This window comes from Balaenoptera acutorostrata, chromosome 17, assembly GCF_949987535.1.
Source record: "Balaenoptera acutorostrata chromosome 17, mBalAcu1.1, whole genome shotgun sequence".
Classification (NCBI taxonomy): Eukaryota; Metazoa; Chordata; class Mammalia; order Artiodactyla; family Balaenopteridae; genus Balaenoptera; species Balaenoptera acutorostrata.
In genome coordinates, this window is record NC_080080.1 from 30891811 (window position 1) to 30915764 (window position 23954).

Genomic DNA, 23954 nt, shown 5'->3' on the forward strand with positions numbered 1-23954 from the left:
GTAAATGATTAGAGATTAAAGTTTAGGTTATTTATCGGAATAAACTCTAAAACAGCCTTTAAAAATAAAGAAAACATAGCAAGATGGCTGAGCAGAAAGACCCTGAGCACATGAGCACACCAAAATTACAACTATTTACAGAACAACTATCAGTGAAACAGACCAGAACCTATCACAAAAGATCTTTTACAACTATAGATATAATGAAGATGGGCAGTAGGGGTGGAGTCATGGTACAGTCAAGACCATACCTCCGGTAGGTGAACCAGAAACAGAAGAATAATTATTGCAGAAGTTCTCCCCAAGGAGTCTGAGCCCCACATCAGGCTCCCAAACCCAGGGGTCCTGTGTTGGAAAGACAAGCCCCCAGAATGTTCGACTTTGAAGGCAAGTGGGGCTTCCTTTTGGGAGACCCAGAGGGTTGTAGGAAATACAGACTTCACTCTTAAGAGGGTGTACACACTCTGGGACTGGGGACAGAAGCAGTAATTTGAAAGGAGCCTGAGTTAGACCTGCCTGTTGATCTTGGAGAGTCTCCTGGAGAGGCAGGAGGCAAAAGGAGCTTACCTTGGGGACACATACCCTGGCAGAAGCCATCTTTGGGAGCTTGTTCTACCATGGGGACATTGATGCTGGCAAGTGCCATTTGCAATCTTCCCATTACCTTATTAGCACCTGAACCCAGCCCTGCCCACCAAACCTATAGGCACCAGTACCAGGTGCCTCAGGCCAAGCAACTAACTGAGCAGGGACACAGCACCACCCAACAGCAGACAGGCTGCCTTAAGAACCCCTGAGCCCACAGCCTCCCCTGTACATTGCCCAGCCTACCAGAGGGCCCACCAACCAGTACACAGGCACTAGACCTGGGACCAAGGTAATGATCATGATATGATCAAAGAACTCAGGAGAAAAACGGATGAACAGAGTGAGAAATCATAAGTGTTTAACAAAGAGTTAGAAAATATAAAAGAACAACCAAACAGAGGTGAAGAATCCAGAAAGTAAAATGAAAAATACACTAGAAGGAATCAACATTAGACTAAATGACACAGAGGAATGGATAAGCGAGCTGGAAGACAAGAGTAGTGGAAATCACAGAAGTGGAACAGAAAAAAAGAGAAAGGATAAAAAGCAATGAGGACACTAAGTGACCTCTAGGACAACATCAAGTGTGCTAACGTTCGCATTCTAGGAGTCACAGAAGAAGAGAGAAAGGGGCGGAGAAAATACCTGAAGACATAATCATTGAAGACTTCCCTAACCTAGGAAAGGAAACAGACATCCAGGTCTAGGACACACAGAGTTCCAAACATGATCAACCCAAAGAGGACCACAGCAAGACACACTGTAATTATAATGGCAAAAATTTAAAATAAAGAGAATATTAAAGGCAGCAAGGTAAAAGCAACAACTTATATACAAGGAACTCCCGTAAGACTATGAGCTGAATTTTTAGTAGAAACACTGCAGGATAGAAGGAAGTAGCACGACATATTTTAAATGATGAAAGGGAAAAACCTACAACTGAGAATACTTTACCTGGCAAGGCTCTCAATCAGATTTGATGGAGACATTAAAAGTTTTACCGACAAGCAAAACGTAAAAGTGTTCACCAAATCAGCTTTACAAGAAATGTTAAACGGGCTTCTCTAAGTGAAAAAGAAAAGGCCACAACTGGAAACATGAAAATTACTAAAGAAAAAAGCTCACTGGTAAAGGCAAATAGGTAGTAAATCAACTGCGTAAAAGCTAGTAGGAAGGTTAAAAGACAAAAGTAGTAAAACCATCTACATCCATGATAAACACTTAAGGGATACTCAAAAGAAAAAAGTGTTAAATATGTCAAAAACAGCACACGTGAAGAGAGGAGTAAAAATGCAGGGTTGTTGAAATGCATTTGAAATTAAGAGAACAGCAATTTAAAATAATCACATACATACATAGATTGCTAGCTCACTCTGTGTGTGTGTGTGTGTGTGTGTGTGTGTGTGTGTGTGTATAAAAACCACAAACCAAAAATCTATAACAGATACACAAAAATGAGAAGGGCATCTGCACGTTAACACTAAAGATAGTTATCAAATCACAACGGAAGAGAACAAAAGAAAGGAACAAAAAAGAACTGCAAAAACAATTAACAAAATGGCAATAAGTACATACAGATCAATAATTACTTTAAATGTAAATGGACTAAATGCTCCAATCGAAAGTCATGAAGTGGTTGAATGCATACAAAAACAAGACCTGTATATACGCTGTCTTAAGAAGTCAAACACACACAGACTGATAATGAGGAGATAGAAAAACATATTCTATGCAAAAGGAAATCAAAAGAAAGTCAGGGTAGCACTACTTCTATCAGACAAAATACTTTAAAACAAGGCTGTTACAAGACACAAAGAAGGGCCTTACATAATGATCAAGGGATCAATCCAGGAAGAAGATACAGCAACTGTAAATATATATGCACCCAACATAGGACCACCTAGCACAGAAAATATTAACAGAAATAAAGGAAGAAACTGACAGTAACACAGTAATAGCAGAGGCCATTAACACCCCACTTACATCATCCTGACAGAAAATCAATATGGGAACACTGGCCTTAAATGACACATTAGACCAGATGAAGTTAATAGATATATATGGAATACTGCATCCAAAAGCAGCAGAGTATACATTCTTTTCAAGTGCACATGAAACATTTTCCAAGATACCTCACATGCTAGGCCACAAAACAAGCCTCAGTAAATTTAAGAAAATTGAAATCATATCACGCATCTTATCTGACCAGAGTGATATGAGACTAGAAATTGACTACAAGAAAAAAAGCTGCAAAAAACACAAATATATGGAGGCTAAACAATATCCTACTAAACAAACAATGGATCACTGAAGAAATCAAAAAATACCTGGAGACAGATGAAAATGAAACACAATGATCCAAAATCTATAGGATGCAAAAGCAGTTAAAAAAGGGAAGTATATAGCAATACAAGCTTACCTCAGGAAACAAGAAAAATCTCCAATAAACAACCTAACCTTACACCTAAAAGAACTAGAAAAAGAACAAACAAAACACAGAGTTAGTAGAAGGAAATAAATCATAAAGATAGAAGCAGAAATAAATGAAATGGAGACTAAAAAAAAAAAAATAGAAAAGATTAGTGAAACTAAGAGATGGTTCTTTGAAAAGATACATAAAACTGATGAACCTTTAGCCTGACTCATCAAGGAAAAAAGAGAGAAGGCCCAATTCAATAAAATCAGAAATGAAAAAGGAAGAGAAATCATAACAGATTACTGCAGACAGCTATATGACAATAAAATGGACAACCTAGAAGAAATGGACAAATTCCTACAAATGTACAATCTCCCAAGCATAAACCAGGAAGAAAGAGAAAATGTGAACAGACCAAATACCAGTAATGACACTGAATTAGTAATAAAAGTTCCCATCAAACAAACGTCTAGGGCCAGACGGCTTAACAGGTGAATTGTACCAAACATTTAGCAAAGAGTTAACACCTACCCTTCTCAAACTATTCCAAAACACTGAAGAGAAAAGAACACTTCTGAATTCATTCTATGAGGCCAGCATTACCCTGATACTGAAACCAAAGATATCACACACACAAAAAATTACAGGCCAATATCACTGATAAACATTGGTACAAAAATCCTCAACAAAATATTAGAAAACCAAATCCAACAAAACATTAAAAGGATCATACACCATGAGTAAGTGGGATTTATCCCAGGGACGAAAGGATGGCTCAATATCTGCAAATCAATCAGTGTGATATACCACATTAACAAACTGAAGAATAAAAACCATATGACCATCTTGCTAGATGCAGAAAAAGCTTTTGACAAAATTCAACATTCATTTATGATAAAAACACTCCAGAAAGTGGGTATAGAGGGAACATACCTCAACATAATAAAGGCCATGTATGAGAAGCTCACAGCTAATATTACACTCAATGGTGAAAAGCTGAAAGCACTTCCTCTAAGATAAGGAATAAGACAAGGATGCCCAATCTTGTCACTTTTATTGAACACAGTACTGGAAATCTTAACTATAGCAATTAAACAAGGGGAAAAAAAAAGAGATACAAATTGGAAAGGAAGAAGTAAAACTGTCACTATTTGCAGATGGTATGATACTATACATAGAAAATCCTTAAGATGCCACCAAAAGACTACTATAGATCATCAATGAATTTGGTAAAGTTGCAGGATACTAAATTAATATAGAGAAATCTATTTCATTTCTATACACCAACAACAAGCTATCAGAAAGAGAAATTAAGGGAACAATCTCATTTACCATCACATTAAAAATAATAAAATACCTAGGAATAACCTTATCTAAGGAGGTAATGGTCCTATACTTGAAAAACTGTAGTACACTGATGAAAGAAATTGAAGATGACACAAACAGATGGAAAGATACACTGTGTTCATGGACTGAAAGAATTAATATTGTTAAAATGACTATACTACCCAAGGCAATCTACAGATTCAATGCAATTCCTATCAAAATTCCAATGGCATTTTTCAGAGAACTAGAACAAATATTTTAAAAATTTGTATGGAAACACCAAAGACCCCAAATAGCCAAAACAATCTTGAGAAAGAAGAACAGAGTTGGTGGTGTCACTCTCCCCGACTTCAGATTATACTAAAATGCTACAGTAATCAATACAGTATGGTAGTGGCACAAAAACAGACACATAGATCAATGGAACAGAACAGAGACCCCAAATATTAACCCACATATGGTCAATTTATCTATTACAAAGAAGGCAAGAATATACAATGGGGAATAGACAGTCTCTTCAATAAATGGTACTGGGAAAACTAGATACCTGCATGTAAAAGAATGAAATTAGAACATTTTCTCACACCACATACAAAAATAAACTCAAAATGGATTAAAGAACTAAATGTAAGACCAGAAACCATAAAATTACTAGAAGAAAACTACCAGGCAGAACACTATTTGACATACATCTTGGCATTATTTTTTTGGATCCATCTCCTCAGGCGAAGGAAACAAAAGCAAAAATAAACACACAGGACCTAACTAAACTTAAAGCTTTGGCACAGCAGAGGAAACCACTGACAAAATGAAGACAGCCTACTGAATGGGAGAAAATACTTGCAAATAATATGACTGATAAGTGGTTAATATCCAAAATACATGAACAGCTCATACAACTCAGTATCAAAAAACCAAAAAACCCAATTAAAATATGGACAGAAGTCCAGAATAGACATTTTTCCACAGAAGACCTAGAGATGGCCAACAGGCACATGAGAAGATGCTCAACATTGCTAATCATCAGGGAAATGCAAGTCAAAACCACAATGAGATATCACCTCACACCTGTCAAAATGGGTATCATCAAAAAGAACACAAATTGGGCTTCCCTGGTGGCGCAGTGGTTGAGAATCTGACTGCCAATGCAGGGGACATGGGTTGGAGCCCTGGTCTGGGAAGATCCCACATGCCGTGGAGCAACTGGGCCCGTGAGCCACAACTGCTGAGCCTGCGTGTCTGGAGCCTGTGCTCCACAACAAGAGAGGCCGCGATAGTGAGAGGCCCGCGCACCGCGATGAAGAGTGGCCCCCCGCTTGCCGCAACTGGAGAAAGCCCTCGCACGAAACGAAGACCCAACACAGCCATAAATTAAAAAATAAATAGAATTAAAAAAAAAAAAAAAGAACACAAATTAGCAAATGCTGGCGAGGATGTGGAGAAAAGGGAACCCTGGCACACTTTTGGTGGGAATATAAATTGGTGCAGCCATTGTGGAAAACAGAATGGAGGTTCCTCAGAGAACTAAAAAGAGAACTGCAATTCTATTCCTGGGTATATACCCAAAGAAAACAAAAACACTTAGAAAAGATATATGCACTCCAATTTTCCTAACAGCATTATTTACAATTTAGCCAAGATATGGAAGTTACCTGTGTCCATCAACAGATGAATTCCTAAATATGTGCTGTATATACATATACAACAGACAGTAAAACATTAAAAACAAAAAAAAATTTTGCCATTTGCAACATGGATGAACCTAGAGGGTATTATGCTTAGTGAAATAAGTTAGAGACAAATGAATACTGTATGTTATCACTTATATGTGGAGTCTAAAAAATAAAGTAGTGAATATAATAAAAAAGAAACAGACTCACAGATATAGAGAACAAACTAATGGTTATCAGTGGGAAGAGGTGATACAGGGGTAGGGGTTTAGGATGCAGAAACTACTATGTATAAAATAAATAGGCTACAAGTATATATTGTACAGCACAGGGAACATAGCCGGTATTTTATAATAATTATCAATGGATTATAATCTACAAAAATTTTGAATCACTATGTTGTACACCTGAAAATAATATAATACTGTAAATCAACTATACCTCAATAAAAAACGTATAAGGAAAAGATAAAGTTAAGCATGTTTCATCAACATCGTTCTCACCCAAGCTAACTGGCAAAGGTTTAACTTTATTCCATGTATTTTGGAGCATATTCTAACTATTAGTCCTATTAGTTATTATCTTTGAGACTTTAATTCATTTACAAAATGAAAATAATCTATCTCTGGTTACACAGTTACTGAGCATTTAGAAAACTGTCTTAGTTTACATAAATATATGGCCATATCAATACTAGCTTTAAGACTATTTATTACTTAAGTAATACCATTCTACTAATCAGTTGAGTAAAGTTATGAAGAACTGTAAGAAGTTACAAAATACGAAGTCCAAAAGTGAGAAATTTTATTTGTTCTAAAATATTTGTTATACTCCTAGAAAAATTATTTTTTATTTTCAGTTTTAAAGTGGAAGAGCTCCCTCTCTGGCAGAATCTTAGAGGAAATTTCAATCTACAAAACAAGTAAAAAAAACCTGCTATCGTTTTAATCCGTATTTTCTTAAGCCTTTCTCCTACCCTACAGCTTCTAGGATTTCTACTCCAAAGCAAGGAAAACAGCTAGAAAACTGGGACTTGAGCTTGTCTACACACCAAAACACATCATAATGTATTGTACCATTTTATAAAACTCTCAAAGACATCCTGGTGAGGTAATGAATATGCCAGGGTCTAGCTGTCTCTGTGCTCCATGACAACTTAGTTCAGTAAACCACTCCATATGAATTTTCACCTTTAAAATGGGAAGTAATACTACTGACTTTGTAAGGTTATTGTGAAGGTTAAGTGAAACAACATATATAAACTCTATGTGCAGAGCTGAGGACCAGTGAGAAGCATGCTCTCATATCTGAAAAAATCACATAACAGCTTCCTATGAGGTTAAAAAGGAATTGGTGACTGTAAGTGTGTGATGTACATTATAATGACCTATAAAGTTCAAAATATCCACATTTTGCCTGCATTTGTAATAAATTAAACTATATTACAGTATTAGCAAACTAATGATAAATGTTAATTCAAACTGCACATCAAAAGAATACATGCATAGCATCACTGTTCTTGGTTTAAAAAAAAAAAGCTATGTTAATTGGCTAATCTGATAACCTGATCAGAATTTTAACAAATCCAATCATTTCAGATGCCTAATCCCCTCTGTGCTGATGTTTCATAAACAAAAACTTGAAATCATTCAACTTAAAAATAAAAAGACATAACAAAGTACTCTCGAGCCAAGTTACAACACCACCAATGGAAATCATTTTGATATTTTACATGTTTTACATTTAAGGGTGGCAAGCTGCTTTGGGGGCATCTTCCAAAGTCACTCCTGGTTCTAAGTATATATCTAGTCTCATTTAAATCATCTATAATCTCAGTAAAAATAAAATTAATATTCATAAGGCAAGATATAATCCTAAATTACCAAAGAAAAAACAACTGGCAATACATTTTCTAACAAATAATGCATACATACTTATACTGAAAAATATCTAGGATTCTTAAAATAGTAAGGTTGAGTAAGATATTTCTTTATTAGAATATCATTTAAAGTTCTGTATTAGGCAACAATGCTTGAAACTTTTTGGAAAGCTTAAGAAAGACTTTTCTTAGATTGCTAAAATAATAGTCTTAAAACACAAAATTATAAATGTATTTAGTCTGGGATCCAGTCAATAAAAATTAAAGTTAATTCACTACGATAGTTCTACTAAATTTATTTTTAAGCAAAACAAAAATTCCAAATATTTTCCTACAAAGTTAAATTAAAAATTAAGGCAGTAATAAAGGTTTGATAACTTCCTGTTGATGTAGAACAGGAAAACCAAAACACTTTCACAAACAAAAATTACAGTCCCTTATTCATTTCCTTTTTGAAGATATTTATGATGAGCAGAAATAGCTTAAATTAAGGTACGCTTTTATAATCATACAATTTTGTATTCTATAAATATTCTCTATACTTAAACTTTTAAATTATACAATTTTGCAGAATGTCACCATAAAAAGACTAATAAATATAGAAATTGAAATCATCGATTAAGATTTACCAGAGTATATTTTTGATTAATTGGTTGATGCCTTCTCCCCTTTTTCCCATACCAGAGACGAGACATTTCCTTTCCAGGGCAAATTAAGTTACATCAAATCTCCTAAGAACTGTTTTAAAAAGCATTCTTCCTCTGTCAAAAATACATTTCTAGCACAGGAGCCCTACTACAGTGACAAAACAGTTTGCTGGAGACAAAGATTTGATTGACAAGACAGAGAGCTAATCACCAAGTAGTATCCATTGCAAAGATAGTCCTGAGTGGAGACTGTAAAGCTGGGGAGGGAAGAGAGGATTTCCCATGTTTAAGTTTGGTTGCACTGTACCCAAATGTGCAGAGAAAGGACTCAAAAGCTTAAAGATACAGAGCATGTATTTCCAAATACCAGTACACTACGAAATATACTAAAAATAAACCAGTCATAAAAAAGTAATCAGTACAGTTTCCAGAGTCCCTCCCAAAGTACACAAATGATTTCAATTAACATTTTACTATTTGCTCATAGTCATAAAATTCTGTTCCTCATTTACATCTAAGAGTCCTATAAAATTTCATCTTACATGTATTTTTTAAGCAGTAAAACATCCTTTGAGGACTCTTCAATCCTCAAACTTTTAGAATGACTATGTAAAAATGAAGCCAATCTACTACAAATAAATCCTATACAGATATTCAGTGTGACCTGAAAATTCCTTTTAGTATTAACACAGTCCATTTTTAAACTGCATTTTCTAACATCTAGTTTCTTGAAAAAATACTTATATTTATTATGCCTATGTATATACTTCACTAACCAGGGGTATCCTGAATATAAGTGAATTTTTAAGATTAAATATTATTATGACTATAAACTATAATTACCTATATTACCTCAGTTTTAACTAGAATATCAATGCCATATGATACACTGAATATTTCTTCCATTTTAAGTTAAAACTGCTCCTCCCCCTTTACCTTGTTGTGTGTACACACAAAGCTGTGCACACAATGCCACCCTTCACACACTCACAGCTACCTTTCTAGTATATACAACGCTGCACCATACCCACACCCCCCCATCTCCTTCCTGCACATTCCAGCATGTGCATGCACAAGACACAGCACACCCCCTGATGAATATCCACCCTGCCATGCCACTCATACCAGTCACCCCCCTAACTCCCCCACCAGCTCCACCACACTTACCCTAAGATCTCTCTACCACAGTCCTTTGTAGGCACACTACACCCATCTCCACACCAGCTTTACAACACAGGGTTCTATTATATACACAGTGAACTGTGGTCGCCAACCCCCACCCCTGCACTCCCTCTGCACACACCAACAGCATTAAATAATTTGGTGGTGGTGGGGTGCTCTTTTGAAAACCTATCATTACTTCCAGCTGGATTTTCTAGAATTAGAAATATTATATGCATACCAAAATGTGGTTTAAATGCGATTTTAAAAAATATACACACATGCACCATGCACAGGATAGCCTATTTTGTTGGTTGTCTTACTCAGCATACACCTCCACACCTTCTTCCTAATACAGTTTTGATTTTGCTAAGGTGTCTTTTCAGCCATGTGTTTCTGAGAAGGCTGGCTCCATGCCTAGACAGGATGGGTTCTTAAAGATCTAAACCAGTGGCTCTCAAATTTTAGCCTACACCAGAATCACTTGGAACATTTGTTAAAACAGAATACTGGGCTCCAAAACCAGTTTCTGATAAGTAGACTGCAATGGAGCCTGAGAATGTATTTTTTTATTTTTATTTTTTATTTTTTGGCTGCGCTGCGGCTTGTGGTATTTTAGTTCCCTGAGCAGGGATCGAACCTGGGCCCTTGGCAGTGAGAGCGCAGAGTCCCAACCACTGGACCATCAGGGAATTCCCTGTACTTTTTAAACAAATTCCTAGATACTACTGCTGCTGGTCGTGGTCTGGGGACCACACTTTGAAAAACAACTAAACTACAATGAGATATCACTTCACGCCGGTCAGAATGGCTATTATCAAAAAGACAAGATATAACAAGCATTGGCGAGAATATGGAGAAAAGGGAAACCCTTGTGCACTATTGGTGGGACTGTACATAGGTGTAGCTACCATGGAAAACAGTATATTTTTTGAGGTTCCCCCAAAAATTAAAAATAGAACTACCATATGATCTAGCAATTCCACTCCTGGGTATTTATCTGAAGAATGAAAACACAAATTTTAAAAGATACATGCACTGCCATGTTCACTGCAACATTATTTACAATAGCCAAGATATAGGAACAACCTAAGTGTCCATCAATGGATGAATGGATGAAGAAAATGTGGTATAGATACACAGTGGAATACTACGTAGGCAAAAAAAAAGGAAAAGACTGAAATATTGCCATTTGAGACAACATGGATGGACCCTGAGTTCATTAGCTAAGTGAAATAAGTCAGACAGAGAAAGACAAATATCATATGACCTCATTTATATGTGGAATTTAAAACAACAACAAAAAATGAAGCCCATAGATACAGGAAACAGATTGGTGGTTGCTGGGGGGGTGGGGGGTGGCATTGGGGAGGGCAAAATGAGTGAAGGGGGGTCAAAGGTACAAACTTCCAATTATAAAATAAGTCATGAGGATATAATACATATCATGGTGAATATAGTTAATAATACTGCATTACATATTTGAAAGTTGCTAAGAGAATAAATAGATCTTAAAAGTCTTTATCACAAAAAAGATTAACTAGACTTACTGTGGTGATCATTTCACAGTATATACAAATATCAAATCATAATGCTGTACACCTGAAACTAATATGTTATATGTTATTTATACCTCAATTGAAAAAGAAAAATCAACAGGTCTAAGCTATTTTAAGTGTGATTTTCTGTTTCTTGAAGCCAAATGCTTCCATTTAATAAATACAATACCTACCTAGCAGACATAAAATGAACTCAGTAAATCTCTTTCTTGCCCTTTCTTTTTTCATAATACTCAGAAAACATAATGCTAGGTCATTTAAATTTGTCTAGACACCCCAGGGCTTGAAGCAGATGTCAATTTAGCATTAAAAATGTAAAATGACAGGCTATAAAATGAAGCACTTTTAAAAACATAACCAGCGTAAAGGTTGAACATAATCTGTTCTCATAATTCACATATTCAACTTAATAATGTTTCTTCCTTTACTTTCTTTATCAGGGCTGAAATTACTGAAAGACCTTATACCTGATATCCTCTAAGTTGGGAGTGGTCTACTAGAAGCAATAATACATTATCTACCCTACTCAATATTGAAAGTAATATTTTAATTTTTAAAATCATCAAACAGTCTGTCATTCATTCATCCCTTCTCACAATATCAATTAGACATTTTGTGCTTTAATAGAAATTTTATAGTCTATAGCTTTTGGCTAGTAACTGAGATAGATTATTAATAGGGAAAGCAAAGCATTGGTTCAATACTTTCCTGAGGTAGTTAACATCAGTAATAGTCAAAACAGGCCATAATGACTCCTGGGTGCTAAATGCTAATATGAAAAAACATAATAATAGCCTAGAACCAGAGACCTACTCTACAGCACAGTGCCTATAATAATACTGTACTATATACTTGAAAATTTGCTAAGAAGGTAAATCTTATGTTAAGTGTTCTTATTACAAAATAATAACTATAAAGAGGTGAGAAGAAACTTCTGGAGATGATGAATGTTTATGGCATAGATTGTGGTGATGGTTGCATGGATATATACTTGTCTCCAAACTCATCAAGTTGTATACATTAAATGTGCACAGCTTTTTGTATATCAATCATACCTCAATAAAGAGGTTTAAAAAATACTCAATATAGAAATATTACATAAGACAATTTGTATTAACTCATAAATTCTAATTGTTTTTAATGCTTTTGATTTATGAATTTTTCAGATTTACTAAATTTCTTTGGCATTATGATTTGTAATCCTATGTGATTAGATCAATGTAAAAAAAAGTATATTCTTCTTTAATTGCTTTTATCTGAGAAATGTGACCTTTACGTAGTGACTTAGAGATAGAGACTACTTTCATTTTGAACAAAATCAATTCTGTATGGATTTTGCAGGCTAGGCTAAGAGATCAGGAATTTTGTTTTATATATTGACTCAATTTTAATTTTGACATTACTTGTGCTTTAATTTAAAAAACAAAACAAAAAAACAACCCATGTGTTTAAGAAAATGAACACCAGAATACTCATTGTCTGGCAGCTTAAGAAGTAAAACATTAACCAAACAATTGAAGCTTCTTGATACTGGTGCTTCTTAGAAGTTGCAGCAATACCAAACTGTTAGTCTTCTCTGAGAAACCTAATAAACAACCACGGCAATAACTCTACTTAATTAGTGACAACTAAGAAAACAGAACTGATTCCACATGATGATTACCACATCCTACTGGAAAACCAAATCAATAAGCATATAATATGATACATTTTATAGCCTAAATTGCTAAGATTAGGTTAAATATATTAAATTTATATAATTAAAATGGAGAACACTAAAAATTAATGTCAAAATGGGAAGATCCTATAAATGATTTATAAAATTATCTACGCCAGAAAGCAGATTCTAAAATACTTGGAATAACTACAAAACCTTTGTACAGGTTTATTTAATAAGTAGCCAATATACTTACATTTCCACTTTCACTTAAATGAAAGCTTTGATTATTTGAGAAAATGTGAGTAATGTCAAGCACCTAAAAATGAACAAGTCATATCAGAAACCAAACACTGAATGGAACATATTTTTATCAGTACTTTGGCAAGTGTAAGAAGTAAGAAGTAAACCAGAGTAATCTTCTAATATCAATCATTGCTTTTAAAAATGAAAAGCACTAATATGTTATATAATTTACTATGGGCATATAATTTTAGTAAATCCATATTTTAAAATTTAATCAACAAGGATAAACCTGGGGATACAATCTTAGTAAACTTGTATTTTAAAATTTAACCAACAAACAAGCCTGGGAGGTAAACTTTTAAATAAATCAATTAAAGCTAATTTAATAAAGTCAATTTCCTAGTTGTTTTGACCACTGGATGTTTTAATTAGTAGGTCTGGAGTATGAGAGATACTGCATTACAAGTGGTATAAAATTAACTTTAGAGATGAAAAAAAATTGAAAACTTTTTCTGCCAGCTCTTATCCCAAAAGGAGTGGAATGTCAACCCAAAGGAAGTGGTACAACAAGCAATTTTAACTTCAAAAGTTCTACTTTTGAGGCATGTCATCAAGCAGCAAGACTGGTACACTCAACACATGTGATAAGCTGAAACCTAAAACTTTCAGAGGACTCTAGTATAGTGCCTCCTGAAGTTGGTATTTGGGGTGGAGGGTGATAAAGCCTGAGGGGTGCAGTTATGTGCCATGGTACCTGGTGATAGGATAAAACTGATCTGTATTACTGTAGCATCATTTATATTTCATGATAAGAATTTTAAAAGTTTTTTACGTACATCAGATAAATTAAGAAGATAAATGCAAAATTCACATGAACCTTAAAAATAAAACAGGCTTCAAAGATATTTCAGGCTTACTGTGGTAGGCACTGCTTTAGACTATACCATTGGACACTTGGGTACTTGTCAAGTACATCCAACTTTAAAGCGCATTTGATAGATAAGTTCAAGAGGCACAGATCAATGAAAAAAAAAGTACGTAAGGCCTGGTATACTTCTTGATTTCCCTTTCCTTGTAGTGCCTCTGAGTACATAAGGTGATAGGAGTCCTTTGGTATGTAAGGGAGCTATGCCTGAAGTAACTATGTCAGGATTGCTACTATTGATAAGAAATCTTTTTAAAAATCAAAGCATAAAATGATTAAAGAAACTTTCTCCACTGTGAAGCAAATTTATGTTTTTGGTGTGCAGATGCAACACCAAAATAAGGGGAATATTTTGAAAATGTTTTATACATTGTAACTTGCATGACAGACACTTGAAAATTAAAGTATGTTATGACCAATATAGTCTCAAAGTACCTTTTGTCTTAGCATTATATATGTTTAACACAACACCCAAAGTGGTGGCTTGGGGTAGTACAGTAGTTATTCCACCTCTAATGTACAATGTAATCACCTGAGGAGCTTTAAAAGAATACTGATAAGTAGGTCCCACCCCAGGGGTTCTGATTTAATTGCTCTGAGGTGACCCTGAGTATTAAGATTTTTGAAAGCTCCCCCAGATGATTCAAAGGTTCTGCCTAGGTTGAGAACTTGGTGTGGTAAAAGAGTATAGTCTCTGAATTACAGATTAACCACTTTGAGGATTTTAGCTAAAATTAAGCTTAAGAAACAAGCTTAGAGAAATTATCTGTAAAATAAAGATAATAGCCTATGATTAAGTGGGTTGCACTAGATCTAAATATTGATTTATAGGAAATTCAAGGCAGAAGAACATGTCAGTAAGACTGTGGGGATGTGATCAGCAAAATCCAGACTATGGGACATTCTACAGGAAAAATATGATTTCTTAAAAGCTAAAATTACAAGGTAAAAAAGCAAAGCAAGGCAAACAAATGGAGGGAGAACCTACATCTACAGAGAATTAAGAGACATTTTAACTAATCAAAACATCTAAACATTAGCTGGATGCCGATTCAAACAGCAAACAGTAAAAATACATTCATATTACGTGTATCTTAAACATTTTTATCACATCTGAAGAAATGTGAACTGGGGAAAAGGAAGGATTACAGATAAAATCAGTTGAGAAAGCTGAGTGGCACATGCAAATTCACTATACTACTAATCTCTATATTTATGCATTAATCAAATCAAAGCACAGTCATCAGCAAACAGTATGGGTCAAAATAGGCATCTTTTCCCACCTTTACCTGACACTGCTGAAATGCCATTAGTGTATTTTCCTTTTCAGTGAACATCCATAAAACCACTCCCCATCAAAAAGCAAGTAATATTTCTCACAAAACTGCAAAGGCCCACATAAAACATTATCCTCAGTAAACATGCTCTACTGACTTCTTGCACTGAATACTGGCAGAAACCAGAAGACTCTACAATTGTTCCTTTTCAGTCGCAAGGTAGGGTTATTAAACTACCAACAGCAGAAGAATTCATAATTAAGAAACTCAAGACAGTATGGTTAAAAAAGAAACAATGTTGAGGTAAGCTGACGTTTTATGCTAACTATATTTATATTGACTAATGACTAAACTAGAACAATAAAGAGTACATATTAAATAACATCAATCTGTTACACATCTTCAGTTACATGTACAGTATTTCTAGATTCTTTCTCTCAATATTCAGGAATCTTAGTTCTAATGTATCTTAAGGGATTCTTACTCCTGACAATCTTAAAATTTTATCTTTTCTCTTTGCTAGTAAAGGTAGGTTTCTGCTGCTCTCACTTCTCTCTGGAATTCACTGTACAAATCTCTAATACTGCTCTCCTTTTTTTCCTTTTCTCATCATTTCTAATTCTTGAATTCCAACCTTTTCTAATTATCTTCAGTAGAACTGACTTTCAATTTGCACATTTGGGATCTGAAATTGTTTCAAATATTATAGAATTTTTCTTGCTACAAAAGGTGCACATTTTAGTAATCTGGGGTGCCACAGTGAACGAATCCTTTTAGGGTAATGATGAGGATAGTGTAAGATCAAAGAAGAGTTACTAAAGTCAAACAGAAGTACCAGGGAAAATAATCCTGGTAGAGGATTAAAAAGGAAGATAATAATAATAAATAATTATATTTAATTATATTTAAATATTAATATCTGATAATAAATTTTCATGTTATCATAGTATATAGAAAAAATATGTTGTTATTAATGTGCACTGGAAGGAAGAACAAAGACAAATGTATTAAACTTACAAAGGCATGTTTCTTTAAACTCACTAAGAGAAAGGACTTTCTAACAGAACTGTCCTAAACTGAAAAGTACTGCCCTTTGAGGTAGTAAGTTTCTTATCACTAAATATATTAAAGCAGAACCAAGAATAGTGTAAAATGTAAAATGAGAGAGGCTGAACTGTCAGTTAATTCCAACTTCCAGAGTCTATGGCTTTATGACAAAATATTTACTACAAGTGACATTAAGAACTTATTTTAGGATACAGATCAATTTTTAATAAGTACAAGTTTCATTATTTGTTTTAATCTATGTCCAAATTTATTCATTAATGCTGTAAGTATTTATCGAGGATGAATTATATGCCTGTACTGTTCTTAGCTCTGCAGATACTGTATGAAACCCATAAAACCCTGCCCTCATGCCACTTACAGAGGTAGGGGGACAGGAAGGAAACAGAAGAGAAGTAGTAGAGGAGGTGAGTTTATCATATGCAAAAGTTTCCCCAATGTATAAATTTCATGTTAGCATGAAATAAATTCATAATAAATTCATCCTAAATTCTAAGTCACCTCTTCTCTGGCCGTAGGTAGAAATTTTTAATTACTCTTATTTTATATACATCTCTAGTCAAATTCCTTTTTTAAAAAACATCCTTTTAACATTTAAAATACTTTTTATGTCATTTTACATTTCTTCAAACCCATAGAATGTACAACACCAAGAGTGAGCCCTAAGGTAAACAACAGACTTTTGATGGAAAAAAAAAAGCAACAACAACTTTTTAGGTACTTAGTAGCTATCAGGCACTAGACCAACACTACACAAGAGAAATACAATGCAATACATATGCAATTACAAATTTTCTAGTGGACACATGAAAAAAGGAAAAAAAGTTAAATCAATTTTAATATATTTACTTCACCCAATATATCCAAAATATTATCATTTCAACATAATCAATATAAAAATTAATGATATCTTACGTTTTTTTCTTTCAATTCTAAATCTTTAAAATCCAGTATATATTTTATATTTACAGATTATCTCTATTTGGACTAGCCACATTTCAAGTGCTCTACAGCTACAAGTGGCTAAGGGCTATTGTATCTATAGGAATTAGTATATTTAACTACATCTCAATGCAGACACCAAATTTCATAGGAAATACCTGAACTTACTTAGATCATATTTAGATTTCATGAAACTTATAGTTGAAAGAATAGATTCATATATCCAAGTTGTTCCAAACATATTTAAACGTCATCCAATACTGAATCAAGTATCGGTTTTTACATTTAAATTAATTAAAAGTAAATAGAATTAAAACTTCAATTCCTTAGTTGCATTAGCCACATTTCAAGCACTCGATAGCCACATGTCACTAGTGGCTACTGTATTAGATAGTGCAACAAAATGTTTCTAGACAATGCAGCAAAAAAAGTTTTTAAAATTAAATTTTTTATCATCCATTTTCTTTTTATTTGAATCAATTCTAGTTGAAAACAAGTGAGGAGACTTTTTTTCTTTAGAAATCATAACTTGCAGAGTCTTCCACAAGAACTGAGGCAGTTCCTTTGAATCAAAATGTCAATACTCAAAAAAATAATAATAAAAGTCTATTATTTCCAAAGTTAAGTATTCCAATCCGAAAGGAGAGAAAACTCTCAACTCCCTTACTTGACTGAAAATATTGCCATCCACCTTGCCACCCAAGTTAGAAACTTCACCATTACCTAATTGTCACTAAATCCTGTCTTATTAGCTAGGTAATACCTTTTTAAAAAACTTTATTTTATCCCCTTCCACTCTACCTTCTATTGTTACTACCTTTGATCACCTGGGCTATTTTAAAAGTATCCTAAAGCTAATTTTAAATACATAGGGATTATTTTGCACATGTGAACACCCATGTAAATCATCACCAAGAATAAAGTACAGACCATCTCCAGTACTCTACATAAAGTTCCCTCCTGCCCCTAGCCAAGCCCTAAACTCCCAGAAACAGGTAGTCTGGTGGACTTTTGACTAGTTTTGCCCTTATGAATTTTATGTAAATGGAATTATACAGTATATAGTCTTTTATGTCTGGCTTGGCTTCTTTTATTAAACTATTATCTTTGAGACTCATCCATGTTGTTGTTACCAATAGAACCTTTTTATTGCTATATTATTTGGAATTATATAAATATTCTGAAATTTATTTATCCAATCTCCTGCTGATAGGCATTCAGGTTGTTTCCAGTTTGCAGCTATTGTCAATAAAGCTGGTAAGATTAATAATGTTGGTTTAAATATTAAAATAACTCAAAATAAATGCTCAAAATATGTTAAACTCTTTTCCTCCATTATGTTGTAGTCACAGTAGAAACGGATGCTGTATATACTACACAGAATGGACTTAGGCACATACAAAATCAGGTTTGCATTTTAAACAAAAGACATGCCATGTATACCTTCAATCATTATACATGTTAAGTACATACACAATATATTCATCACATAAACAACTGCAAACATTAACACCACATGGATAACAAAATTTGATTCAGTTTATTATTACATTTTAGCATCTGCTTTGTATTTTCTAATGCACGAAGAGATTAATCCAGGCAACCATAACAAGAGAGAAACCGGATACTGTCATCCTATCAATCCCACAAGACAAAGCATGTAAAAACATAATATGTAATATTAAAAGATGGATCTAAGAGGGGTTATAAAAAGTTGATTAGTGTTAATCTGACCATTTAGACAAGCTCAGTAAATCTGAGCACATAAAACTTTCATTACTTAGTAAAATTAGCATCAGCTTATTTCCCTAGCATTACTGCTAAACTGATGTCAAGGTAATGCTTTATGAGCTTATTAGAAAGGAGTGCTAATTTGCATGAATGTGTTAAATAACTGCTGTACCGCCTCCATGCAGGAGATAACATTAAAACAAATCAGATCTGAAATAAGTATTTTATGAAAATTAGTATAACAGCAGTTTATATTATTCTAAAGTTCATTCAATCTTTTATTGAGCATTTTATTGCTATAGGTTGCTTCTCTAGTATTTTAAAGCAAAAGGAAAATGACAAATAGGAATAAACCAAAGTTACTAATCAGATTTATTCAATAAACATGTATATACATGGACAGTGAACCTTTAAAAAATTACTCTTTTGTACAAAGATCACTTGTACTTTGCCTGTAACTACTATAAAACTATAAATTCACACAAAGCAAAAAGATAAGTGAAATCTTCACATTTTCCCCCTTACCTCCCATTCTCTAGCTGCTGCTTCATTAGTAGAATCCTCATTTGTTTCAGATTCTTCAATCTTTTTTACTACTATAAATCCAGGTTCTCTGGTATATTCACCAGTATCTTCTGCATATATTTCTGGACTCCACTGAATGAAGAAGGCATACAAGTGGTCTGTCCTGTTAGAACAAGCAATTATTAGTAATAGACCTAGTATTCTGTGCTGTTAGCTAGAATTTAAAAACTATATTTGTTAAATATTTTCACAAAAGTTGAAGACTTAAAATACACAAAATATATACCATGCTTTATTTAAAAATAAAACAAAGCCCACTACCAGGAAGACATTAACTTAAAATTTTTTGGCTGTGTTCTGTCAAGCTCTGAGAAAACTACATTAGGATTTTCTTTAGCATGGTTTTGACAAGCTCAGATGCTGTCCACAATACTGTTTCTTTTCTTTAAAGAAACTTAGTAATGGAAAGGAGAACTGAACCCACCATTTTGATTTCATTCACACAATGATCTAATTATCTAAAATATAAGTAAACAACTTACTAATTTTGAAACCTGGACATTATACAGATTTTTTCCAAGTTAATAGAAATTTAGTATGTTTAACTTTTAAATACCAGGAACACAGTGTATTATTGGTTCAGGGATGATCCAACCTTTTAACGCTCTTGTTCCCCTTTTCAATTCTGTTTACTAGAGTAAAGCCTAAATCCCTGATAAACATTATTTGAGGGTCAGCAACACATTTCAAATATGTATGTTTTGTTGGCTTTAATTAGCATGGATAATTGAAAAGTGATTATAAAACTCTCCACTAGCACATACCAATCAATAACCACTGTTCTGGAAATTGTTTCTAATTTAATAAAATTTTTTAATAATGTCATTTCTTATGTGGCAACTAACACTTTAAAAAGGTATTAAGTATCATCTTTCAGATAATTTGTCTCTATGAAACCAATCAATTGTTTTTTCATAAATTACTTAGATACAATACAGTTCAAAATTCTAATAAAACTAATTTTTAATGAACATTAGCCAAGGTGCAAGGACAACATTAAAATGGAAAATTCCATGCAAAAATAAAACCAACAGTAATGAGAATAACAAATCCTTACATTATTTTTAACTAAAGATATAATAGGGTTGAATATTTCATTGTAATCATCTTGGTATCGTTGGCAGATCTGAGTATCTGGCTCTTTGCCTTTCATGTACTCATGAATTATGCAAATCATACCATATTTTAAAATTATTCTAATCACATTTTGTTGAATGCTGAATGTTGTTGTTGTATATTTAGGTGAGGGGGGAGAGAGAAGAATTTTATTATTATATTCCTGAAAGCAACAGTCTTCAGAGCAACATATAAAGACTTTCCAAGAGGTACACAGACACATAAGATAGTTCTAAGGGAAGTAATCTCTTATATTCTGCTTCCATATGTTAATCTTATACTAAGATTATACTAAGCTGCCTGAGAACAGTGTGGTCAAGATATCTTACAGATTGCCTGTTCTCTGCTTTCACTAAAGCACTATCATCAGTCACCCAGAATTTTACATGCCATAAACTGTGAAAACTTCCTGGTTGCCCAAAGTTGGTACTGAGATGGGGAAAAGTTTTAAAAGACTGGATAACAAGTCCTTTGGCATATCAGGTGGTTTCTAATTCACTGATTTCCATAAAACTGGAGGAGTTTTTAATGAAGTTGTTCACTAATGGTCACTAAAAATAATTCTGATGAAAGGTAAGTAATTTTGGAATATAAATAGAAACATGTTTAAAGAATTGAGTGACATTATTATAATAAAAATTTTCAGTCTCACAGACTTTTTTATGAACAAAGCTTCTCAATACTTGTAATAAAAAGAAAAAAGGGAGGGGGTAGAACTGAGGGGCTGAATCCTATCTCATCATTTCAATGAACAATATTCATCAATGGATACATAAACTAATTGGAGGAAAGCCCTAAATATTTTATTAAGGCATTTCCTATATTTTACTTTTTTATATGTAATAATTATGACAATTTATAATTTATGTTGCTTTGATGAATTGTTTATTAGTAATAACTGTAATGATAAAATTTTCTTGTGTTTAATTAACATTTGGAATAATGCAGTTGTTGACAGACAATTTTCTCTTTGATTTCCACATGTATTGTGAGCAGAGGCATTGTGTATCTTTGTTCAGCACTACCTTTTCAAGTATGTTAGAACAGGAAACAAAGCATAGCATAGTTTTAGAAGGCAGAAATAGTACCTTACTCTGGAGCAAAGGGTAACCATGCTTACTGTATATTATAAAAGGTTTAAGTTCCCTAAACTTATGGTTCCTCTTCTTTAACATAACCCATGGCACATGTAGCTGTCACTTGGCCTTCTTCACATCCAACTGTGGGGACTGAAGCTCAAAGAACTCATACAAGTGCTGGTACTGTGACTGCTGCTACTGTGACTCTGTTTTCTGCCAGCATGCATTAAACTGAGGCAGGCCAACTTGTTAGAAAGGTAGGGTAAGCCTTAGACCCTTTACTCTTTTGACAATAATCACAGAAAATTTTTAAATAAAGGTAATTCCAGTACACACACACACACACACACATACAGATAAATGTGTAAGTATAGGTAATTTGTTGCAAAAAATGTAAAAGGGAATAAAAATATAGTACCTTAGAGTAAGATTCTATGAGGAGGTATAATTGAAATACAAATTCAAAGAGAAAAAGTAACGATGCAAATTCTAACTGTTAAAGAGCACATTCAAGTGGTGTTTAAATGGATAATGGTAGAGGGCAAACTGTTACAATGTTTAGATCCTACTGGGTATATTTAAAATATAAATGCAAGTTTTAACTTAAAATGTCAATATTTACAATGCAGTGATGACAGACATCCTTTAGAATTGCTTAAACTTAAGATGAAAAATTTTACTGTGTAGTGGGTATAAAAAATACTTTGAGGACCACATCCTTTTAGTAGCTAATTTAGTGCTATTTATTATATAGTAGGCATTCAGTAAGCATTTGATGACATTTTTAAGAAAGAAATTATACATCATTACCTGCCTTGAGGTAGGGGCTGTACCAGTTAATATTTTGATGAACCTTCTTGATCTAAGACATTTTAAGTCAGTTTCTTTACTACTAAAACTAGGTATATGTTCACATTTTTTGCATCAAACCATGAAGGGGACTAAAATTAGAAATGGGGTAAATTAAAGAGTGTAAAAGAGGAGCTAAATGATTTTGAATAGATTTAATGTCAGGTTTTAATCATAAACTATTTCAATACTTTGCTACAGGTGGGATGTATTATACGAAATAATTTCAATTCAAGGAATCTCAATAATGTTTTGAAGATTCTGTTGTTGTTTTACCTTTCTTGTGGCACAGCAAACCAATATTCATGTTTCTTATCTCTCTGTGCATACTGTTGCATCGTTGCACTTGCTTGAGATACAAATGTTTTCCTCATAGGTTTTCCAACTCTGAGACATAAGAATTTATATAATCGATGCCTCCTCTTTTCTTTTAAAAGTGCAGAACCTAGAATTGAGACACAAACAGTGTTTATTCAATTCTCATACACCATGCTTGAATGATTTAAAATAATTTAGATTAAGTAATGCTTATCTCCAAACTTCTGACAAATAATTACAGAATAAAACGTCAACTTACTGAATTCTCTTAAGTAGCTTGTATTTTTTCCCATCAGAGGCAAAGTGACAAGTACAGCAGGACTAATGAACTAACAGGCAAAGTATGAGCTGACGTTACGTGTTAAGTGTTAGGGAAAAGGCTTTGAAAGATCCAGGAACTGTTGTCAAATTTCTGTTTGTGACAACCGCACTAAAGTAATCACGTACACATGCGCAATTTTCTGCATGTTCTTTATCAGCCTTCTAGAACAATATCTAAATAAGTCTGTAGAATTTTCAAAGGTTTACTGTAATATGGTTGTTACAGACAAAAATTTAGTAAAAAATCTTGTGAAGCTTTTATATGCATATGAAGGTGTGATAAAAACAACAATATGCTAGATTCAGCCATCAGTTTGGACAGCCTGAATTATCTCTAACCCGTCCAACCACAGATGCTGACATATGACACACTGAGAGTCTGACAACATGGTTCAATTCAGGAATCTAGACATTAATTAGCTTACGAAGGTGGCATACTGTGGAAGAAAAAGCACTTAGTTATAGTCAGGAGATCTGGGTACTAGTCATGGCTTTTTTTCTGTGTAATACTGCGCAAGGTACATAATCTATCTGAGCCCCAACATTCCCATCAGGTTAAAAGAGTGAACTTTTACCATTCTTCCTACAATTATATTT

General features: G+C 33.7%; 1 protein-coding gene across 11 annotated transcripts in view; it reads right to left on the minus strand.

The window, feature by feature from the left end:
• The window catches only part of OXR1 (oxidation resistance 1), a 458270-nt gene that overhangs the window by 27034 nt on the left and 407282 nt on the right, over positions 1-23954 (minus strand). For 10 of the 11 annotated variants that reach the window (XM_057531888.1, XM_057531886.1, XM_057531885.1 and 7 more), the window contains 2 exons: positions 22995-23163; positions 19615-19777 (listed from right to left, as the gene is read on the minus strand). In XM_057531888.1, the coding sequence (XP_057387871.1) occupies positions 19615-19777; positions 22995-23163 (332 nt within the window). Of the gene's footprint in view, positions 1-8508; positions 8682-19614; positions 19778-22994; positions 23164-23954 lie in introns of those variants that run through there. The other variant, XM_007188769.3, reaches the window with a different exon arrangement.